The 25,147-nt window shown below is 42.0% G+C and overlaps 1 protein-coding gene across 2 annotated transcripts in view; it reads right to left on the bottom strand.

Moving 5' to 3' along the window:
- GALNT9 (polypeptide N-acetylgalactosaminyltransferase 9) overlaps nt 1-25,147 on the bottom strand; it is a 144,642-nt gene that overhangs the window by 63,695 nt on the left and 55,800 nt on the right. For both annotated transcript variants that reach the window (XM_032198801.1, XM_032198802.1), the window contains exons 5-6: nt 17,509-17,706; nt 8,723-8,840 (exon numbers count right to left, since the gene is read on the bottom strand). In XM_032198801.1, the coding sequence (XP_032054692.1) occupies nt 8,723-8,840; nt 17,509-17,706 (316 nt within the window). The remainder of the gene's footprint in view (nt 1-8,722; nt 8,841-17,508; nt 17,707-25,147) is intronic.

The raw sequence follows: 25,147 nt of genomic DNA, 5'->3' as shown, positions 1-25,147 counted from the left end.
GAAGGACTGCAAGCAAATGCTCAGCACTCTTACGGAAGGTAACATAAAACTGAGGCACATTTGAGAAAATATTTTGGAGTGTACTTGCAGGAGGAATACTAGGTGGTGATGGATGAACTCTTCATCTGCTCACCTCTTTGTGCCAAGGACCACTGCTGTGCCCAGACACTGGAATTTAAAAACATTTTAAAAACAATTATTGCATTAAAAACCTCTCATTGGTAACCAATCCTCTGCTGCCTTAAACAGCAAATAATTTATATTTCGTAAACAGTGTTAAGCAGGTGTTTATTTATTTATTTATTTTTCCTCTGGATTACCCACGCTGCAAATGATACTGGTCTTGGCACTGACGAGTAAGCCTTTAGTCAAAGGCAGAGGTTACACACAGTACTCCTTCCCTTCAGCTTGGAAGAATCCATCACACAGCTGTATTGTGTTGCTCTATGCGTTGTTCTATTCAGGCAACACTATCATAAGGGTAATTATTAGTTTGTCTGACATTTCTTTAGCAACCTACCCCCTCCCCCCAAAAAATAAATAAATAAATAAATAAAAAGGGTATTGCCTCCTACCATTTTCTGGGCAGCATTAAAACCAAACCATCTAATCAAATTAAAAAATCCCCAACTGCTCCCATCCCCAAACTCAAAGCTCAGCTGTGTCCCTCATGCTCACCTGACAAGAATGCTTCCACTCCCCAGTGGTAAGGATTTATATGCTTCTGCTTAATGCCATAAATAACACCAACTTCATAAATAACACCAACTTGAGCTTTCCTAAAAGAGTAACACCTCCTCAACAGATGATAATTTATACATTGCAACCCTTACAATCTCATCACAGGACCCCATACTCAGGGATGGAGGATCCTACTCTGAGACTGAAGTACATCTTCATAAATTAGGTGGTTTGTCTGGAGGACAGAACTTGGGAAAACCTTTCCAGCAACATGGCCACACACAGGAGCCCTGGCCAGGGAGAGCATTTTGCACCACGGGTCTCACCCCCAAGTTGCTTATCCAGGACTTACCTGGGCTTGCTGGCCTGGGTCAGGAACATAAGAAAAACTGGCCCAGATCAAGGCTTCACTCCAACTACAAAAGCCCAGGCTGAACAAAGTCCTGCCAGCCTGAGAGCCCTGGGTGCTGCCCAGAGGCTCAGATCAAGCCTCTTATCTCCAAACCAAAAACCACCTGCAGAGCTAATCACCAGGTCAGGTAGCGCATGGGCTAGTGCATGGGTAGCACATGGGTAGCGCATCTCCTTGCTCTGGGAACAGCTGATATCCTGAAACGCCTGAATTTCATTTTGGAGTGGAAATGAGATATTTTCCACAATACTGATTTTTTTTTTTCCTTTTTTCAGTGTTCTGAAAAAGACTCAAAATAACTTAAAAAAAAAAAAAAAAAGAAACCTTTTTCCAGATTTCCAAGATGGGCACCTAGCAGCTAAGGGAAGACAGCTGGGCACCACACAACAGCCCAAGCCAGCCTTTCAGTGACCATCATAAAACTTAAGAATCCTACCAAATATTTGGAGCTTTGCATGAGCTGTAATTTATGACAGAAAATATGTTGTATCAGAAAGTTTCTGACCAGCTGCAGCTCATCTCTAGGCTTTTGGTTCAGTCTCATCATTAGGCAAGGGAAAGCTATTTCAATCCCAACACAATTAGCACTCTCAACTTCTCCGCGTTTTTCCTCACTTTCATTCAGTTCACACTTGACACTGCGGAGGAACCTGCAGGAGATTAAACCGCCAGGAAAGTGGCTGAGAAGAAAGCAGCAACGACTGAGGAAGCATTTTCTTTCCTCAGTTCCTTTGCTGCTGGTCTGTTTCTGAAACTCTGAGCCTTGTGCTTTTATAATGTTCTGGTACATGAAAGAGTTTGTAACATAAAATGTTACACTCAATGGAGCATGATGTGATATTGAAGCCAAATGGCCAGATGCTCTTTTCTGAGCTATTTCCAATGCTCCCACTTTAGAGAATGTTTTTAACAGTATTCACAAGCTCTGGTTCTGTAGTTTGATGGCAATTTCATGCTAGAGCACCATTGCACTATGTTCTGATGAAAACATTGTTTTCCATTTGAGGTTACAGTTATCTTCAATTTGATTTTTTTTTTTTTTTTATAAAAGAGGAGGGCTCAATCTGCTTCAAAGAAGTAGCAGGCAGGTGTGGAGATGGACTCTCTCCCCAGAAATAAGATTGTGCATCTTATTTTGAGTACAATTAGGAATATATAACATATCTCATAGGAAAAAAAAAAAAAAAAAAAAAAAAACACAAAACAAAACAAGACATATATATTCTAACTTAGTTGTGAGCCAAAGGCCACGTTTCATCTGTTTGGCTTTGTTTTACATTGTTTTTGTAGTCCTCTCTTTCATGTGTGGGAAGACCCTTTACAAACCTTTCTGGTTTGAAATGTGGTTGATGTCAGTCGCTTGAAACCTGGCACTGGTTGTCACCCTGGGATTCATCCTTCTTTTCATGGTTTTCTTGTTTGCTGACAACCATGCATCTCTTTGGTTCGCTGCACAGATGCATGAGCACCAGTTACAGGGAGGACAGAGCCACGGAGTCAGAACCGGATTTTCCGAGCTGCTCATACATTTATTGCCACACGCAGCCCACTGGGACATGCACTCTTTGGCCATGAGGGCAGCCATGGTTCGTGGTGACTTTGGACTCTCCAGAATTGAGCAGCCTGGGATAAAATGCCAGTAAGAGCATCTCCACATACAGTTACATCTGTCTCCTTCTCCAGATAGAATGCATTACTGCTATACACAAACATCAAGCCTAATTTCTTCCTGTTTGAATCAACATACCTCCATGGGAATTAAAAGATGCTGAGCGTTTATATGCACATCGCCATAGAATAGATTTTTCTAATCCCTATTTTAAAGAGGGAAAGGAGTTGCAAACCAATGTAATCCAGACACTATGAATTCAATCCTACCGTGATTTCTTAGTGCTTGACTTCACAACTGTAACATTCTGTTACCTTTGGAAATGTCTGTAAAAATGCTAAATTAAACTGGAGATGGAAAAGAGGACAACTTTACTTACATAGCTTATCTGGAAGGTGAGACTAGGAGATTTATCACAGAGATCTTTGCAACCTGCACATAGGGGTGACTTCACTAACAGTGGATTACATCACTCAATAGGATTTTGCTCTGGCAATGCAGAGTTCATTGCATAACTGGTCAAATAATTTTAATAGCATTTAAATTCATGCTGGAATTCATGCTGGAATTCATGCTGGAATTCATGCACTTAGTCACATGGTCTGAACTTTTGGGTAGACCTGTGCGGTGTCAAGAGTTGGACTTGATGATCCTTAAGGGTCTCTTCCAACTCAGGATATTCTATGATTCTATGATTCTATGGAAATGCTGCTTCATTGCACTCCATAGTGAACAGGCACGTGTAAGGACAAAGTGCACTACAGATGTCAGAAATTGTGAATTTTTGTTAACATCCTTTAAGTGATAAAATGTCTTCAAACTGAAAGGCTTTCTTTTAAAACTTTTCATCTGAAACCGAATTACTTTATACTGAAATTACAGCTTGGGAAAGGTCAAAATAAAAATGAAGTATTTTGAATTTACTGAAGTAAAACCTTTTGATTAACCTGCATTTTTGTATAATTTTCACTTGTACACTACCACTGCGTGTGGGAAAAAAATATGAATTTTTGAAAAACTCTAGAATGGCATTCCCACTTACTTCTTAGCTCTGAGACTAGAAGGCATCTGCCCTCATGAATCACCAGGGTAAAAAGCATCATCCAGAATTCAGAATTAAAATTTGCCATACATAAATCTTGTGACATTTTTATTACAGCACACCAACCTCGAATCTGTGTTTAAAACACTGCCTGCTCAAAGGAACAAAGGAATCTAAATCTCCTTAGCTAAAAGTAATAAAATAAGGTCAAGAATTCACTATTCAACTACCTGCCATTAGCGTTTCTGATAAGAGAAAACACAGCTCATCTGGTTTTTAGGAAAGCAAAGCTAGGTCATGTAGCATAAATTTGGAAAGTATGATTTGCTTGTGCATTAGGTAATGAGTTCTATTTCCTGTTAGAGAGATTCCAGTGAATCTGCATCATGATTTTTTACAGTTCAAGCAATATTTCTATAAAGACAAAGGTGGGACTCTCTGTATCTCTCCATATACAACCCAGGCTTGCTTTCAGCTAGGTGGGTTGGCCGCTCTTAACCACATAATCTAAGCCCTGTTGGAGAACCGAATCCACCACAGAATTAATCTGTCACACTGGTGCCTATGGATATTCCCAGTTGATCTCTCCGGCCATGACTTCTTAAACTCCAGGTTCCTTTAAGATATCTCAAATTGGGTAAGATACTAGGTTTTTGTTTTGCTTTAATTATTATTACTACTGTTTTAAAAATCTCTGAGATAGCACTGAAAACAATTCATCAACTAATGCAGATGTCCTCCTTTGAGGTATATTACAGTGCTATTGAGAAGAAAGTAATTTGGCTGATGCTGGCTGTGAGAGGGAAAAAGTTTTGTTTTCATCTGTCGATGTGACAACAATTTTATTTAATTTATTTAGATTCTTAATGGTGGAAGCAGAATTTCATTTTTTTTTGCTGGAGCATCCTTTAAGATGAATGCTTGATCTCTTCCCACTCACCATTACAGTCGATGTGTACAAAATAAGAACAACAATTCATTCACCTTATCATTGCAGCACCAGAGGAAGAGAAGAGATACTTAGTGAAATGATTAATGAGTCTTCTATAAAAAGATGCATCATAAACTGCTTGTATTAGGTCAAAACATAAACTAGGCTTTTAGTGTTTATATAATCCCTTTCCAAATAACTAAATATGTTTGTAAGCTCCCACTCAGGAGCTTACCACTCAATTTCTTACAGGGTCATAATTGGGACCCTCACCTAAATGGATCCCTCTCTTCCTCTATATTTTAAATACATGTCTGAACAAAAATCAAGCACTAGGTGACTGTCCCATTTCTATTGGGCCATCTCACTGTACTGCAGGTCAGAGAGACCATTCGGTGCCCAGAAGCAGCAAAGATGAACATGATCTACCCTGAGACAAGGCTGTCTCCTTAAGGCATTGACACATCCACAGCTTTTCTGCAGGAGAAAGTTCCATCATTTTTCCTCATCTCTGCTTCCAGGTTGGTTAAAGGATAGCTGAACCAGGCTGAAATACAAGCAGGGCTATCTACCCCTCACTGGATTCAAGCAGGACCAAGGAGATGGAGCAGTGGCATGGTGGCTGGTGCTGAGCAGCAAACAAGGCAAGGTGCTGATGCTTGTGGAGCACACCCCATCCACACAGGAGTCAGGCACAATTTGACTTCATACACTTCCAGGTCAAAATCAGCTTTTAGCTGTTCACAGACAATTCCCATCAGGTTTAGAAGCTGGTTTTGGAACACTAACAGAATCAAAACATCTGTCCAAACCTGAATGCAGTCCTGTATTTATCCATCTTGCAGTGAAACTGTCATCTTTGAAAAATATACTACAAGATGACATTATATAAGGGTCCATCTATTTCCCTACTGTTGCTAGCCTGCAAACATACCCACCTCCCTTTTATTTCCCAGAATGGCTGGTGCTTTTCCCAAACAAAGCATTATCTCCCTAGCCTGGCAGACACTGGCTTCACTGCAAAGCTACCCCATTAGGAGAATGTCACAGCTCTAACTGGTATATTTACACAAAAATAAACAAACAAACAAACAAAAAATGTGAGTTAAAAAGAACCGGAGAGCCCAGAGTATTTTCATCAGATGTGGTACTCCCAATCATTTTATGTGGGGCTTACTCAATACAGAAAATTGCTTAGGTTAATTATATAAATATTCCCAACTCTGGAATTTAGAAAAGGGTACAGCTAACACTGGAATATCCAAGATTTATTTATTATTAAATAAACAATAGATCTTAGGGGGATTAGCTGGGTTATCAAATAGTATTCTCCCAAATCAGCTCATTAGTTGCACCGACTTTCCCTATTCCACATTATGAAAACAATTTAAATGAAGGTTCATTAGATGCAATGTAATCTAATTCAGACTCTCCAAGCCTAATCCATTTTCCTTTAGCAGTAACATGATGATAATTTGCAAAGAAGTTTAAAGGATTATTGTCATAGCGTTTTAAAATAGGGTCTATTTTCAGACGAACGTGTCCCACCACTTCCCCACCATTATTTCTTGCTCTTTATTCATCCATTTATTCCTTCCTTTTGTGTCTTTCATTGCTTCACACACAGTCACACATGGGCAATAGCATCCCTCCATGCAGCTGCAGGGGACATGCTCAGTACTCTGCCTCTCTTCCCTGCTCAGCTCGCCCAGGTGCTGTGCCAGTACAGCCACACTCCAGGGAAAGACAGCAGTAGCCCAGTTACCCTCACAAGGCTTCTGAGCAACAGCAAGTCTTCAACACTGGCTGCTGCGGAGAAAAGTTGGACAGCATCATGTGGAGATTTGCCTAGGAGATTCAGTGTACCATGAGGCTCGCAGCTGTGTCACACATTTGCTATAAAATCCATGCTGTGTGGCTTCTTCTGCTCCAGACTGGAAAGCTGATCTAGTATTCATTGTATAGGCACTGTGCTGAAATGCTAAGGAAATACTGTGTGGGAGGGTTGTGGCTTCGTAATTTCCTGGCCAGCCTCTGCCCTCCTGGTCCGAGTTTCTGGTCTGCAGTTGTCCTTGTTCCATGGCTGCTCCTCTGGACGCTGGTCCTTGTGCAGATCAGCACACCAGGACTCAGGAAAGGAATGAATTTTTGCAACTTACTTTGAGATTCTGCAGTTATAAAAAAAAGTCTTTGTAGATTCACGGGGATTTTATAAATATCCTACAGGGAAGGGAAGATGTTCCTGTGCATTTTCGTGCTGCTAGTTTCTGACAGCTCTGAAAGACACCCAGGAGGGGATCAGCAGAGGACTTGCAGATTAGAAGGCGCACACACTGAGTTACTTACTGTGCTGGATTCAGGCAGAAAACATAGACGGATGGTTCCGTGCTATTGTCATACAATGCATTGTACAGCTTATTGCAGAATGAACTCAATCATACTCCTGTACTTTTATAAATCCCTTTTCCAACTTTTAGAGTAGGGTTAATTATTCCTTATACAGAAAGACAACAAGTGAGCACACAAGCAAACAAACAAAAGCCCCAAAGACCAAGAACTGGTTTCTAGAACTTGGTATCTACAGACTTTAACAGGCTTCCTACCCCTGAAAACCTGTCTTCACACACTTCAAATCCTCGGCTCTTCAAGCAAGTGCCATTTCATAATCCTATTAAAACCTTTGCCTCCATTTACCAGGAGCCCTAATCGTACTCAGCAAGTTCTTCTCGTGTAAGGAAGAGTGACAGCTTTCAGATTTCTTAGGAGGCTTATTCATCAGCCACACCAGAGTTTTGCCAGAGCGTTCAATCTATTCAGGAAGCAGCCATGTGGAAAAAGTTTCAAACAGCTCAAAGCCCTGCACAATGATAAAGGAAAGCTCACACAATCCTGGTAATAGCCTGACCCTCTTAAGGAAAATTGGATGATTTGTGGTAGCAGTTTTTCTGTCCCCAGTGTGAATTCTGAACCTGAAAGTGTACGCAGTGTAGCCACACGGTCCCATTAAAAACCCCATCCCTCTTGCGATTCTGCAATAATAAACACACACCCATATGGAAAAACATGCTCTGGCTACAATGACCTTCCCTCCCAGCCCACTGGTGTGAAGGAGTTTGGAGCCATTTTACAAAAAAAAAAAAAAAAAGAGCTGGATAAAGGATGGACTAATTTGATGTTCAGTGTTTCAGCATGAGCAGAATATATGCTTTAACGAGCACATTACATGCACCAGGGACGTGTTTCTGTGAAGCAGGGAATAAAGAGTAAGGGGAAAATAATTAAACAGCCAGCTTTATAATGAGGAAACTGTGTTCATGCAACATTAAGTAGTCTAATTTTCAAGTGCTAAGCAATGGCAGGTTCCTTGGACTTCAGAAGGACTTGCTGGCAAGCAGCACCTTAAAAACAAGGCCAAAGGATGACAAGTATCAAATAGGCTCAGAAGCACAGTGCGGACTGATACCTGCTGGCCCCAAAGACTCTGTGAGAATACCACTGAAGAAGTCACAAAGTACAAGTCTGAAGGAAGACAATGTTGGAAAACATGATATACAGCAATCTCAGGACTGTACCTGTACCCCGTAGTTCTTATTCTGTAAAAAAGACCCTTAACGTCCTAAAACACCACCACAATTATCATGTGTATTATGTAGAACATCTCTCAGCCTGGTCTTAGTTTTCTATCAGTACTGCATCTGCTAGACCACATACAGACAACATCATCTAGGTGCAATGAGCACACACAGACTGTTAGCACAGCTCTAAACACAAACAAAGCTACTGGAAAAGGAGGAGAATTTGTCTCATCGGGTTCATACACTGACAGAATGAACCAAGGAACCATATTTCTGACTGTTTTCAGTTGTCTCAATGCCAGTAAGACCAGGAACATTCATTTACTGGGACTGTCCGTTCCAGATAGCATTGCAGTATCAATTACTTCAGCGCAATGGCCTGCAGTCAGGTAGGCAGCACTTTTGCTGGGCCACAGGCTCCTGTTTTTCTTTGCAAACAGACATTGCACAAAGTGTCTCCTTTCTTACTCACCCTCATGCCTAATTCGATGTTTTCTCCTCCGTAGACCTCCATACCAGGGTCAAGTAGGCCAATCTCACCAAAATACTCTCGGTCTACTACAAACGAGCACCCAATCATGGCTGGTGTCCTGAAAGAGGCAAAAGAAAAGAACAAAGTCAGTTATTAGCTATTACAGAAACCACCTCCTAACAAATTTACACATAGCTGAATGCTTCTCCAATTTGTCCAGAAAATAATTCACAAGACATTTACCAGTGGCATCTCAGAAACATATTCACAAGGCAGTTTCATACACACATGAAAAACCGCCCTGGCTGGGGAAAAGAAGACTCTTTTTACCCAGGTATTGGTGGATCCCACTGGTAGCAGCAGGTGGCTGCTGGACTGGCACTAGCACGAGGTCCTTTTCTCACCAGGAATTCATCATCTCTATAGCAGGAGGTTAAAAGGCTTCAAAGCAACGGCCGAGGTATGGTGAGATATAACAATTCTTTGTCCCTAATGCATACCCCGACATTGCAGAGCGCAGTCCGACCTGTGGCAGGAACTATTTGGTACCCTTGAAAAGGTTCATTTGCTGAAACACTCCTATTACTTAGCTGTAATGGACTCTGCTGTAGCGCTCACATTACTGGTACTGTTTCAGTGTCTCTCCCTTGCACTTTTTCTCTGTTTGAAAGCCATTGCAGCCTCTCAGATCATTACAGGCCCATGCTGCAGTGCACACTATCCCTCTCTTGTTTTCTCTGCATAATTGGAAAAGGCAGCTGTTGATAGAAACACATCTGATCGTCACCGTTTCTGACAAAGAAGCTGAAATAGCTCAGTTAACTCTCACGTTCCCCCCTTGAGTAAGACGCACTCCCTGGATTGCGAGCTGCAGAGGGGAGAGTCAGCAATGTTTACAAAGGCTTTCACGGATGACCTGGGACTGAAGTGGGGCTCTTAGCCAGCTCCCTGCAGCCACTCATTCCAAAAGGCTGGGGGAAACTAAGGCCAGGTGCCACAAACCCTACAAACAAACTGCGGCAGGGGCACCGCCAGAGCTCTCGGTGCTTAGACCTCTCCCACAGCCCCCCAGTCCCCCTCTTGTACGTGCAAGAAACACCAGCACGCCTCTGTTTGGTGCTGCTATTTGTGAAGGATGTCTGTTGGATCAGTCTCTTGGGTGCTCTCGGCAGGACACATCCCTCTTCTCTTTATTCATGTACTTATATACCGGGATTTTTGTGAGATGGATGGAATTTGTAAATGGTAATTATTAGCTAAAATGTGTCTTCTTGTTTATAGCTCCTAGAGCCACGCCTGAAGACAGACTTGCCTCAACAAAGGCTGAGATCCTGCATCATTGAAAAATGGTTTTTAGGCTACCAAGGAATAAATTTTGTCTGGAAAGTGAAATAAAAGAAGGGCATGACCAAAGAAAGGAAATTCGGTAGCTCTGAAATTAAATAAGCCTTTGAGGGATTATTTAGGTATTTCTTAAGCTTTAACCATGACAAAAAGAGAAGGGGGTGGGGAGAAGAAGCACAAGGCACTTTCTTCATTTGCTTTTTTATGTATTTAAAGCTAAGAACAAGGCTTCAGTGGATGAATGCTAGAGCATCACTGCTTTTTAAAACTGAGCTTTAGTTTTGGATTAGACCCACTCTCTTTCCAGCCCCCTAAAAAAATCCTCCAGAGGCAGTTCCTTAAAGCAGCAGGATGCTCCCAGGAGGGTTTTTCTCCTCCTTTCCTACTGAGGAGTGCTACATCTTGGCTCTGCAGACTGCTCTCAGGTGCTGGAATCCCTCTCCCTTGGGGAGGGATTTTTACAGCCGCCAGCTCTGTCCATTAAAACACCAACCTGTTAATTGAATGGGGGTGGAAAATACATTTTGGATGCAACTACATAATCATTACTCTCAGACAAATGCCACTGAGGACTGCTGTTGCAACACTCTCTCTCTCTCTCTCACAGGTTTTATTTCTTCTCATTTGGTATACGCAAATGCAGGCAGACTCCACAAGCCTTCATGGCATATTCAGAAAAAAATATTTTCAGGAATGAGAATCAAAAGCAATGCAATGGCAGAAGGGACCACATCCAGCTCTTCAGAGATGCCAGTTAAAAATTGTCACCCTCAGTGCTTTTCTCCACTTGAATTTGGCTTCCCACAGTCACTGCACATCTGTGCAGCAGCACGGCTGCAGCCCCAGAAGCTGAAGGAGAGTGTGGTCACTGCAGGGAAAATGAAATGAGAAACCCAAGGCTTTGCCCTTGCCGCATCCTGATGCAAAGGAAGAAATTGCCTAGGAAGCACAACATTGCATTTTCTGAACAGTGTGTGTCAGCACCTCCATCAGGTTCAACCAGAGTTTTGGACATTCAGCCCTCATCAAGCCCAGGCCCTTAACTTCCCCGTGCTTTGACTGACCCAACTGTAAACTAAGTGCGATGCGATCGCACAGCCCAGTGAGCTGGCAACAGTGCTGTGAGGCTGGGACCTCGGCTCTGCTCCCAGCCCTGTCATTCACTTGCTCCTCAGTGAGCCACCTCCCTCAGCCTCTGCCTCTCTGGCTGCAAAGCACAGATAATAATACTGGGTAAAAGTTTTTAAACTGCCTCGGCAGCTTAAAAGCCTTAAAATTCATTTCTAAAAGCACTTCCAGCTGTTTTTTTTATTTCATATTAGTCCGCGGCATAACACTGACATATTGCAAACACGTTCAGAAAACGTGTCCCCCAAAAAGCATGGTCACTTGGCTGTCATCTCTGGTTCCCCAGCACCAGAAAAGCTCCAGTATATCTACTGCTTCAATACAGCACAACAAGCACTCCCCTTGCAAGTCTGAAACAAACATACAAGCAAAAGCAACTGTGCTAACATGTCTTAAACTCCTACCCCTGGCCAAAGGGTGGAAAGTGAGAAGGTGCATGCCTTTAGCACTTCTCAGCTGCAAAGTGAAACAGATTAACTTAAACTACAGCTGCTGTATAGAAAATGACCTTTTTCCTTTAGTCATGGACTTTGTAGTAAAACAGAGACATTTTTAGAAGGAAGGCATCATGAACCAGCAGTTGGAGATGTACTGTTTTTTACCAACACCTCAAAGGTGTTGAGAGAATTAATTGATCTGTGCAATATTCTCTCACGCAACTGAGGATCCTATAAACTTTAATTATAATCAACAGCAGCAGCAAAAGGATAACAGGAAACACAGTAAAGTGGCTTTTACAGTTAAAATCTTAGAAGGCAGCACAGAATACTATTGATTCTGCGCTTGTGAAAGATACAGCATAGTCAATTTGTGGAAATTACTTGATGGCATGGCTGTAGCAAGGGAGATAGGGGAGAGAGATTATTCTGCATATTGCCCTGGGGAAAGGGAGGAAGCAGTGAAAGCAGCACTTCATGGCAGCAAATCCTTCCTCCCTGCTGCAGCAGGTACTGTGTGGGTGGTGACGTGGGGGAAGAGGCACTGCATGGAAGGGAGCAGTGCCTGCTGCCTGGTGGGCTCCAGGGGCAGAGAAGTGAAAGCCACTTGCTGTAGGTCTGAGCCGAGGCTGTTTTATTTTAGCAAGACCTCCGGGAGAATGGCTCTGTTGGTAGAACTGCAGCAGGTGCCCATACCCATTTCTCCAGCCGGGTCCATCGCCCTCCTTCCCTCTGTGGGCAGCTGAAGGATACTGCCTGGGGGCTTCGTCAGGAGCAAGCAAAGGAGAAAGGGCTGAGCACCAGACTGACATACTGCACGTGAAACCACAGCGTTTCCTCTTCGTTACACACCTTTCTCCCCCTGCCTTAAGGTCACTTTGTGTGCAATCAGGTCAAGTTGAAACAGTTTTCAGAGCATGCTGTAAGAACTACTTCCAGGACAACTGACCTGCAAAAGCACTCAAATATACAAATATAGACATTAAAATAATTACAAAAAATACATAAACATAAATCTATACACAGGGATAAGGAGAAAGAGGTTGAAATGACATATCACACACCATATCTTTGAGTTTTCCACCTCTCCTGGCAGAACATTGCTCTGATTCAGGTTCCTAAGCAGCATCTCAACCCTGACCTGACAGATAAGTGGGGAAGACTGCATAAGCATTTATTTTTTCTTACAAATCATGTCTTTTGCAATAAAAGAATCACACCAGGCTGTGAGAACAGAACTCAAGGACAAATTTGCTGTTCAGGAGCTGCAGGAAAAAACCTGACAAGCTTAATGAAGAGAAGGTTTGCTAACTCCTTTGGAGAGATATAGCAAGAGAAAAAAAAAAAAAAAGCAATTCAGAATGCTTGGCTAGGAATGCTTGGCAGGGAAACAGGGATGTAGAATAACATTTTGATGCCCCGCAGAAGTGTATTTTTTCGAACAGGCAGGACACCTGTCAGAACCTGGACAACTAAAAAAAAAACTGCTCTGTTACGGGCTCCGGTGAACCAGCAAATCAAAAGATGGCCAAAATCAATCAATTAACAGCCATCAGTTGTATTATTACATGACTGCATGGTTTATCCCAGCAGACTTTACAGCTGAACCCCTTCTTAAGCTCATGTACATGGATGGATTTCTTCCCAGGGCAGCATAGACAGCTGTATCCCCACCTCTACGACACAGCAGCACGTCTAACTTGCAGGTGACATGGGCATGCACAATCTCAGCTAAAGCAGGCAGCTTTAGCCTCACCGTAGGCATTCCAGACAATCATTCCTGTATGTGCACAAGACACACGTGCTTTCTGGAGTGGCTGACTCGGTGAGTGCACACACACGTTCCTTGCAGTACCAAGCCGTAGCATATTAAAGCAGTAAGTGAGAACATGCAACAACGAGCTGCACCGCTGCTGCTGGAGGAAGATAATACAGAAAGCCGTGCAACACTCGGCTGAGTGAGGCTGACTAACGACTCCAGTGTTAGTGGCTGCAGATCATGAAACCAAACAGAGCAGTCCATCAACATCATGGCAGGCGAGGGAAGACGAGACAGAGCTCAGGATACCAGGCACCTTCCTTGCTGTTCCAAAATCCAGGAGTATCTTTTGTACAGAGAAAAAAAATCCACCCTGTTTCACTGCACAGTCAAATTCATTAGAAACCCTCTGAAATGGTATCCTTTGTTACGTGGTTTGTTGCCAGATGATAAGGACATTTTTGGGCAGCGTGCTCTCAGGAACACAAATGGAAAATGATGTGATGGACACAGCGTGTCAAAATACCGATCCTCATTTAAATCTTCATGTTAGAGACATCTTACATCTTAAATGTCAAACATGCAAAATGGATTGCCTGCAGAAGCAAGGGGAACATCGGTTGTTCTGAATTTCAGACTATTAACATGGAGAAAAAAAAAAAAAAAAGAACTGACTTTGAACTGTACCAGAAATTACAAAATCTGACACTTCATTCTTGCTATGTCTTTACCTTTGTTTGCACTTCAAGGCCACATTCCTTTTGTCACTTGGACCACAACAGCTGGTCTGGCATATTATGGTGTGCACTTGACATAACTGCCTATATGGTGTCCCATGGACTTGAGGGGCAGTTCCTGCTCCTTCACAGCAAGGCTCTAAATAGGATTGCATGGCTGTTAGTGTTCAAGAAAGTAGAGGATCAGGCTTCAAGTAACAAACTTCCGAGAAAAGGAGAAGTAAGCACATCTGTTGTGTAATCCCAGAAGAAAACAGAAATTGGACTCTACTTCCTAAATATCTCATCCAATTCTGCAGATCGAGATATTTATTCATGCAATGTAAACATCAGAAATGCCAGGGCTCTGATCCTCTCTGATACCAGGGCACATGTTTTCCACTGAAAATTTTTAATCCCTTTGGAGATCTGGGAGTAAGAATTCGTCTACATCAACCACATAACCAATCTTAGGGTTATTAGTTATTAGCCTTTTCTTTTACAAAACAGAGACATGCAAAACAAACCCCTTATTTGCTAAAGACAGTGTCAAAGGAAGCTTTAGGGGAGACAGGCAAAGACTGAATGAACTTGCAGTTTTTGTGATGACGAACAGTCTTATGAATGCACTGAACAGACACAGGGCTCCAAACGCTGTCAATGTGGACCAGTTTGCCTGCCTGCCAAACTGGACTGAAACAGAAATCATTGTTGCAGTACACTGTGTGGAAAGCTAGTTACAAAACCAAACCCTGTCCCAGACCTACAGAGACTTTTAAAGAAATCTGCTTACTTTTCTGATTTCCCCTTCCTTTTGAAAATGTACCTTAAATTTTTACAGTTAGTAAGTTCCTATCATGCATGCTTTCAAATCCCAGTTCTTAATACAGACTTCCTGAGCCTTTCCATCAATTACACTCATACTTCCATTCTTTCCATTACCATAATTACACCGGCATCTCATTTAAGACACAAAATTGCATTGTATTTCTATAGCAAGGCATAACCCAACAGCACAAAACAGCACAGCCAAATGCCTTGGCAAATCCACTCAGGTGCTATTCCATCAGAAATCAGGGCAGCATGGCTATAAAGCGACTGCTCTGCTCTCCTTGATCACTGCCTTCAAAGCACACGTTCCCAGGGAGCCATGTAAGCATTCACGGTTCAACATTGACATCTCTGCATTTTAGGGCATGTAATTTGTGATTTGCTGGAGAGAGCCTTCCATACTGAGAACATCTCGGTGCTCCTTGTGTTTGTCAGCAAGGGTCAGGTGCTCTCCTCCTCATGCTGCTGGTCTCGTCTCTGTGCAATTTATGCACTGGTGAGCTGGAGGGTTTCCGCTCAGAAGAAAATCACTGCTCTTGGGAGCCAGCTGCTTATGTGCATCAGATTGCAACACTACTCAGGGCCTGAGTTTTTGGACCTTATTCACTTCTTTATTGCTCCAACTCAGTGCCAGTATAACTCTGGCAAGAACTTGACCGTAAACCTGAGGGGAGCCTACGGTAAATCAGGTCCCATACAGCTGAAAGAAAACTAACACTTCTCACAGCATCACAGGGATAAGATTCCTTATTCTCTATTAAAAAAGATCCGTAGCTCAATTTCCAGAAGTTCTTTGCAGAATTCCACGCTTCAGAGGGTGCACTAGCCACCTGAAAATAGTGCACTGAAAATTGTGTCTAAGGAAGTTGCTGAGGTTTAACCTCTTGGTTCAGTCTTATGTGATATTTGACAATGTTCTCCTGAACAGAAGATACTCAAATACGAGAACAACCAATGTGAAAATTAATACAGTGATTTCACATATAAACTGGAAGTAATGAAGTGTGCAAAACCTTTCGGGAATAAAAGGCTGAAACCCCCATTTCAGGAGTGAAAGCTTTGGCTGATTAATTTTTCTTCTTCAATAATCTATTTCTCAAAGCTGAGTGAAATAGATATAAAACACCTGCACTTTTAAAACAATGACAGGAGGACAGGGCATGCTATCCAAGAAAACCGATTTTCTAAGTAATTACTTTACTGCTTATTGAGGTTTCAAGCTGAGCAAAGGGTCAGTGAGGAAGGACTGTGCTGTCCTGTGATAAGTAAGGTTAATGTCACTGCACAGCTCTGTCTTGCAGTCACAGGGCATATGAGTGAACCTAAGAGCAACTTGCAACACTTGCTCAAATGTGGACTGAAATATTATTTCCTGTATGAGGGCCGGATCCTGTGAGATGGTTCCAGCCAACCAGTCTTAGAAATGTGAGCAGTCTGTCTGTGTCCTTTCACTCCTAAAAGACCACTTGGGCCCTTCCTGTTGGACAAGGTTCAAGTTGCTTGGATGGATTGGGAATAAACTTCTTGGGACCCAACAACTCAGGTTCTATGCTGGAAGGGAAGTATATCACCTTCTGTGCCAGAGCGTGCATTGGGCCCATACAACACAGGTTTAGTTTACTTTAGGATGGAGCTGGTACACATCAGGATGAAGATATCTCTAAGGTGGCAGTTTGTATCCTTCTTAAGAAAGCTCAAAAACAGGGCAGAGAAACCAAAAGTGCATAGGTGAGCTATGTATTTTTTAGCATTCGTTTCAGCTGTTGCTAAAAAAGTGCCTTCACCCAGCATGGCACTTCTCAGCGGAGCTGTAAGACAAGCACCTGCCCCAGAGAAGAAAGGCTAGATGTGAACTTTCAAATGAAGGGGAAAGAAAGTCCCTTTCTCATCAGTTCCTGTTATCCCTCTAAACAATACTCAAAACTGCTATCACAATTCCTGAAACAGTATTTCCTTAGAAAATTCCATTTCTGTAAGGCAAAATGTTACCTTACAGAGAAAGTAAAATGATACTCTGCTTATATGGTCCAGTGTTATTTTAAAATTCATCCAGGGGGAAAACTCAGAACATATGTAAAATTCTCCAGAAAAAGAGCAACTCTCCAACAAGACAAGGCTAACACATCTCCTACTTGTGCTGCTGGGAAGCTCTGGTTTGGGCTGATGTCCAAGAATGCTGCCTACAGACCCAAAGTGAAGACAGCCTCCTTGTAATCACATACAAAATACCTTCGTTTCTCATACACACAATGTTTATCTGGCTCATTACACATGCCACAGTCCGTTTAGAAAATAAAAGCCTAGATGAAAAAGATCTTGCTATCCTACTAAGGGACACAACATGAACTTGAATCACATTTCACAACTAAAGCACACTCACTTCTATGCACACTGCAGTGCAGCTCTGAGTTGTGACACATGCATCAACTGCTTTGTAGAGCCATCTGTTTTTCTCAGTTTCATTTTACTATCCCTGTACAAAAGCCTCCAGCCTTGGTTCACTTGAATTCCCCCTTGGCAGACAGCTGACATGGAGACACCCTTAGTACCAAAGTGACATGGGAGATTTACCTGATGGGAGCTGATTCATCCCCTTTATCGAGCCAGTCCTGTGGTGGGATTATGTACATGCACCAGAGGCCCCAGTTATAGCCATGGGCTGCGTTGGCATATTGCTGCACTTCAAAAGTGTTGTACTTGATGTTGTCAATCGCTGGTAAGATGATCCGCTTTCGATCTTCTTTGATCCGGGTAAGTGCGGGTTCCACCCTGAGAACAATAAAAAGAGGAAAATGTTTTACAGCCACCCATTTAGACCAAGTCCCTTCTTTGCAGTCTGATAAACCAAAGTTCTCTGATACTGAGAGGAGGAACCAGTAAGATGGCAGCCCAAAACCCAGTGCAGCAGGATTGAGTGCAGGTCACTGCCATAGAGCAGAAGCCAGGGTTCAGTGTGGCACATTTCACATACCAACATCACACGAATTATTGCCTCTATGGAGCTGTACCAGGGTTTAACAACACAACGTTTCCCAAACACTTATTCTGATGCCTGGACACTGTCATTTCAGTGTGCAATGGGCAAGCGTTGAGAGTAACTAAATCTCTTCATGTCTACACCACCAGGATGCCTCTTGCTTATAGGGCCTGAAGAACAAAAAGGGACTGAATCAATCTGAAGGTTACTCAAAGGTTTTAATCTTGTTTTCTAAGGACTGACCCCATTGGATCTAGCTTGGATGACAAGCATGGCTGCATTATACCTTCTAAAGCCTCTCTGGCAATAAGAAGGTCTCAGTAGACAGATAGTGCAAAAGCAGCAAGCTGCAGGAAATGTGCCATCATTTCAAAAGGCTTTAAAACATCAATGTGCTTTCAACAGCACCTACTTCCCAAAGTATTTCAGGAAAGTAAAAAGCTTCAGTGCAAACACCCATTTCTGACCAAGGTAGTCTGAAGTTGCTAAGAATTTTGAGAGAAACAGATCCAAAAAGGCAGCAAACTTACATAAGGGTGGAAAGCACTTCTCAAAGCAGCACTAGAAACAGACACCAGCTTGTTCTTTTGTAACTGTTTCCTCTTGAAATAAACTTTGAAGATTCTGCAGAGCTCTCACATGTATCTTCTCTGAGGGAAGGGTGGCTTGCTGTGATTCACAGGGGTAGTAGGAGTTGAACACTGATCTTTTCTCATTATACTTTTGTTGTTGGTTAAAAGGCAATCATTCTCCTGTGCTTTCAATTTGTTGTTTCATATTCTGTTATATTTTGTTTGTTACCATGTATTTTCTTGTGTAGACCAACAGAAAGGGACAAGTTATGAAATTAATTCAACCTCCATTTTCATTCTGCATTGTCTCAGTCTGAACTAACACAAATTTTCTGATCTCATCTGTAAGAAAACAGCATTTTCTCTTTACTCAAATATGGCCAAAATATTTCTCTTTTGTGTGCACAAACTCCATATTGCTTACATGAGGCCATGAACTGTTTGCTTTCTCTTTTTTTACCCCTCTCACTTCTGTAAAAAGAGACAGATTCAGTGAAACCTTTGAGTATCGAGGATGAGCTACTGCAGATAAAGCATCACAAAATCATGTAAAATAAGGGCATGACTGAAAAAAAAAATGCAAGGCGTTGCAGCATTTCATTTGGAAAGAAGCTGTAGAGAGTTAAGCTAGTTTTATGTGGAATCCTCTAGAAAAAGGACATTTGAATTTAATCAGCTAAACACCAATAGTACAGAACATGTAAATTTTAATAAAAAGATTGATCACACGCGTGGTGGGAAGAGAAGGACCCCACTGCAAGCTGCAGAAATCCCCCTTGTCTTCTCTCTGAAGGCCTGGCCAGGAATGTTATGCATTAGATGTTCATCTCTTATGCAACATGTGTAGTATTCTTACTTTACTTAATTTATTCTGAAAATAAATCAAGGCATCCCTCATGATTGGACTGCTTTGAAGTCTGTCTTACTACTGCCGGCCTCCAATTTTTGGTGCGGTACCTCTGCTATCAAAGTCTATTCCTGCAAGGCACTAAGGGCCTCCAAAGAAGCATTTAAAGAGCAGCACCCCAGGCAAAACCAAAATTTTAATTTTTATTTTTAGTGGGAGAGACAAGAAATACCTGAGAGAGAGTCAGGACAGTGCAGTACATTATCTGGAATGCCAATTCATAAAGTCCTTAGGCCACACACATGAACCTCCCTAAAAAGCCAATGTGACCTACCAAATCAGGGTAAGCCGCTTTTGTTATTAATATGAGATTATAGTTATGAGATTAAGTGCTTTAAAAAACAGCGGGTGTCCAGCAGAAAAACTCTTGCAACTCCAATAAAGCAGGGAAGAATGCAAAAAAAGATGAATCTAGTTTGTTATTTCCATAATATTATCTCAGTTCATCAGCCTAGAGGCAGATGTCAGCCAGCCACGCTTCTCCCATCACTAATCAGGTGCCACCGTGCTCAGCTGTGGTAATCCCCATGCATAATATCAGTAGGAGGCTCTCCCACTCCTTTCTGGCCTCTGAAATGAAGGTTTTCAAAACACCAAACAACAGGTATAGATGTTAATGACAGGCCACTAATTAACCTGTAAAGGAGTCCTCCTTGCAGATATGGGGAAAAAAATGACCTTGGAGGAGGTCACTGTCCTTGCAGAGTGCTTGAAGCAGGAGCCTTGTTACAAAATTGACTCAAACAACATTTCAGAAGCCCTTGTGTGTTGCCAAAGATACATCTCTGAAGCCCCTGGACATCGCTTTAGCAGATTTGGTACAGAAGTTATCACAGAGTGGAGGGATTACATCCTCCAGAGAGCAGACTGAGTCACACAGGAAATGAGCAAATCCAGTGCAGAGTTCTTCTGTTACTTGACAAAACTCAAAATGGAGTGACTTCTCAGCTAAACCTTGTACCCCTGTCACATTTCCCAGCTTCCCTTGCCCAACCAGGGACAGCAGAAATAGCAAGGGGGTATTTGAACACCAAGCCCTATCACACTGCAGTACGATCTACAGGAATATTCAAGCCCCCAGATTCTGCAAATGCCCTCTGCACCACCAACATTGCTTGTGCTTTTTCTACCTGCCAAGATCCTGAGGTAACAGCCAGTCTGTCTAATGAGGTAGTACTATGAGCTTCAACAGGAAAGGGTAATAGACTCTGTTTACATTGCCTAATCCATGAAATATGATTTTTTGTTGTTGTTGTTGTTGTTGTTTTTTTTGTTGTTGTTTTTTAATTGCTATTCACTGCTAGCCAAGTCCAGACCTGGAGTATCTCTTTTGGCCTCAGCAGACTTGCACGGTAGCCTTGTGTCTGTCGGCTGAGCTGCACTGGCATCAAATCCTTTGTCAACTTTGGTGGTAATTCTGGCTTTGTCTGATTGTTTAAGGTTTTTGAAAGGATTATGCTTAAATCTTTCCTCACCATTTCTAATTTTTTCCTTTATTTTAAGCTGCTACATTCTTATGTGGATTTACTCATCCTCTTCATACATGCCAATGTTCATTTCTTTGCTTTCCTCATCTCTTGTCTTCTCCACTGAGCATCTGGAGAAATCAGGTGCTCCTGGCAGCTCCCTGGACAAAAAGGACTGAGTGGAAGAGGTTGCTGAAGTCCAAGTGAGTTTGCCGTGCTGTGCTGATGAGCTGCAATATGGCATTTGAGTATTTCCTTTCCACATGGCCGCTGCTGGCAGTGAGGCAGGATTCAGCCCTGCCTAATTAGGTATACAAGCCAGATGTGAATTTTGAGATTCTTCCTTTTTTTTTTTTTTTTTTTCACAGATGCCAAAAAAAATACTAGATTCCTGGCTTGTATACGAGAAACATACTTTATGGGAACAGAGCAGCATACATTGTTGACAAGTTATTTACTGAAGCAAGAGGAAAAATTCTCCCAGGCATATTCACAGACATGACGGATTTCAGTAAACTAAATATAATCACAAGATTCAGCTTTATAGGTAGTGCTTAGCCTCATCCAGGCTTGCTTGTTTGTTTGTTTTTTCCCCACCTTATAAAAACCAAGCAGACAATTTGGGCTAGAATTTGAGTGACAAAGAAGTTCCTCCCTTCTATCCACACTAAAAGTGTATATTTGTCAGCGTTGTCCTCCCCCTCTGAATATATTGCTAGCAAATGGATAAAGCCAGAAGAGAGAGGACAGTAAATTTAATTCTCTCATAGACTCAGCTAAGCTAATGCCTATTTTCACTTGGGTTTTATTTCTCTGAAGTGGCTCCTGAAATATAGGAACACACTGCAAATGTCTCATTCCCACGTGAGTCCTGCAACTGACAGTACATGGTTGAAAAGCCAGAAGGCAGATATGGCTTTACCATAATTCTGGTGGGCTTCTCACAGGCACATTGACATCCACAGCAGGTGCTTTGGTAAGTGAATCCTCCCTGCAGAAACTGTCCTGGGGGATTTGTGGAAGGAATCTCTCATCAGGAGCTAAAGGATGTGTTGATTTGTCAGAGACTGTTGGGCGTATATCTAAATACAGCCCATGCATTTCATGTTTTTGCCTACCCGTGGCATAAGAGGCAGGTCAAACAATGGAATTTCCAAGATGTTGAGCATCCAGGTTGACTTCTAAGGGAGTGCAAGCAATGCCAGTACTGTGGGCTTCAAAGAGAAAGTGCTCCCAAGATAAACATTAGAGTTCAGAAAAGAGTTGGAAGGCAGAATTTAACCCAGAGAACAAAATAAGCTTCTAAGAAGATTGAGAGCAAAAGCAGAGGTCATGCTGTGAGCATACTTGCTTCTCTAATCCTGTTGTAAGTCTGTCTCTGAACATATATGCATTCTCTGTTTAATATTGGGCCAACGCAGAGCAGCTTGAACCCCAGGAGACATAAGAGCAAACACAAATTTTATGCTGTCTTACATCCTTATCAGATTGCAACAGAGCTCATGCCAATGGGGAAGTCTGATTTTTCACAACGCTAAAAAGAACAGCTTCTTCCAGATTTTTTTTTTCTTAAAAAAAAAGAAGATAAAAACAAGTTAGTAATGAGCTCCTCAGCACACATGATTATATAATTTACCCTTTAAATATGTAAAACCACCTACTGACTTCAAGCAGACTTCTAAGAAGGCACAACATAGGAATAAGCACATGTGATATAAGAGAAGAAACCAGATGCATGCCACGGGCCAGAACCTCTGCTGTCCGACTCCTCTGCTCCAATGAACTTCACAACTCCAGGGAAGCTTTGCCAACCTGCATCATTTGAGGAAGAGGTCCAGAATAACTTTCAGTTTGTAAGCAGAAGGATTGCACTAGGCATTTGTCACCAGCTTCTTTCTATTTATTTTTTCTTAAATGGCACTTCTTCTGCATTTGTCCAAAACCAAACCCTTTCATAACCCTTTCAGTGTTGGGAAAGTTTCTCTTATGTTCTGCCCCTTCCTAAGTGGATATCTGAATAACCTGCTCTCTAGGTTGTTTTGAGATAAACGTACATTTTTTTCCTCTCCATTATAGCCATTCAAATTTTTACTCCAATAAAAAATGAACTAATATTAAAAAAATCCAACTTTGTTTTTATCTCCCCCTCCCCCACAAACCATAATTCCTTTTTCTTCTGTGAAGACTCTTCCTTAAGTTCTTATAAGACATAAATGAACAACCATATGGTATTCTCTCTTAGACGTTATGGCTCAGTGTATTTAACACTTTATTTTACTCTGGCTGTAGCACTGCCAGAAACTATGAAGTAAAATATTAACTCAGAAACATAAGAAAAAAGGATGTGTAAACTGAAAGCTTATTTTGCATGTGATTTTATATGCTGCCTCAAATTTCACTGACAATATGCATTTTTCAGATGCAGACAAGGAGATCTACAGACATACAGAATTCTCCACTGAGGCCAACTGTGGAATATTTCATGCAGAGTTCCTTTCCTGTAAATAAGTGCTCACAGAAGTAAAAAAAAAAAACAAAAAAAAAACACAAAACACATAACTATTAAAAAAAAAAAATCACACTCCCTTCCCCAGTCTCTAAGATGAGGAAGAAATTCCCCATCTGTTCTGCCTGACATCTCTATCAGGGAGGTTTCAGCCCTGCAGCCCCCAGTCAGACTGGAGCAAACACAGGATAAAAGCCTGCTGGAGAGTTAAAGATCAGCTGTTTGGCTGCCAAATCTGAATAGCTCTTTTCTGCACCACTGAAAAGCAATGAGGATGCCTCAATGAGCACTCTAGGTTGTTTAGGTAGATGAATAGCTGAAGGTGCTGTTCTTGCACGTCCTGTGTATGCAAGCTGGTGCTGCCCCATGCATCAGAAGGGCCATGTGGTATCTGCTGCATGCTGCCCTCTTCACTCAGACAATGTTAGTTCACTTTTGCTATCTGAAACATGTCCCATTCAGTTATCACACTGATCCTAAGTGAAGGTAGAGTCTGTGGATGAGGAAAAACCCCTTCAATAAAGACATGTCCTTTCCTTTGCATAATTAAAACTTCCCAAGTCAAACTCAGCCTGGTACCGGGGATGCTGTGATGAAGCGTATCCTTGTCCTGATTCCCATTCCTGGGTGCGAATCCTCCAAAGGGGAAGGACTACAAACCACTTCACCCTCAGCTTCAGTGCTTCTCTCGCTAGAAGGAAAGAAGGTCCCAGGCCTTGCCAGGTCCCCAAAGAGCCACGTGACCTTGTGACTTTGTCCTACAGAAGTGTAACTACATCTCCATTAAAAAGTAGTTAGGATAACCATAGCCAGTAGAAAATTAGGAGGAAATCAACTTCCTTTTTCATTTACACACTTGCTGGAGAATCCATTGCTTAAGGCCACTATAGCAAATTGCATTACATATTACAGAATGAAATAGTATCTGCAAAGGGTTATTCATAGACCTGGGATCTTGATCTTTAGCTTTTTTTCTTAGTTCCTTAAATACCCCATTTTCTATCTTCTTAAAACACTGCCAACTTCAGGGATAATCTATAATGATGGGCTGTGTGTAGCACAGACGAATAGATACTTGGCTTATATTTCAGATCCTCTTTCTCATGTCAGGCTGTCTCTGTCTCTTTGGTATATTGAAAATTTTTGATGAAATCCTCTTACTCCACTGCTTCCTTATTGAAACTCCCCCTTTGTCTGGCAAAATTTTAATTACTACAGCGCTGCATAACTCCATTCATTGCTTCGATACTACTTTGGTGAGATGTGAAAAAGCAATTCCTAAGCTAGAAAGCAAGTATAATACTCTATCATTATGTCTTCTTTTATGGATCCTAGCACCCTCTTTATGACTGCTAATATATTGTGTGCCTTTCTCTTATTGAGTCCTGCCCTCCTTCACTCAATGTGTCCTTTTTCTCACCCAGAGAATTAACACCCCATCTCTGCTATCTCTGCTTTCCTGCTCCCAGACAGAAAGTAGGGAAGTTCTCTTCTCCTTGTCATGTTATTCTTTCCCATCTCTCAAAGACAGGAGTCTGCATAATGCTCTACATCTTCCACAACATAATTATCAGCCAGAATGCAATTGTCTGCGCTCCGTGTTCCTGCATGGTGCCAAACGCAGTGGGTGAACCTCATACAGAAGGCAGAACAGGAATGCTGAAATCTTCAGAGGAATATGGGGAAAATCAAACTATGCAGGCTGAAATATACCTTCAGACAGGAAAGTACAACTTCTCTGGGAGATATTTTCTGTGAAAACTGTGGTTTTCCATTAAATTG

Source organism: Aythya fuligula, chromosome 17 (assembly GCF_009819795.1).
Source record: "Aythya fuligula isolate bAytFul2 chromosome 17, bAytFul2.pri, whole genome shotgun sequence".
Lineage (NCBI taxonomy): Eukaryota > Metazoa > Chordata > Aves > Anseriformes > Anatidae > Aythya > Aythya fuligula.
Note: the sequence above shows the minus strand (reverse complement) of the source record. Positions and strands in the feature narration are given on the sequence as shown.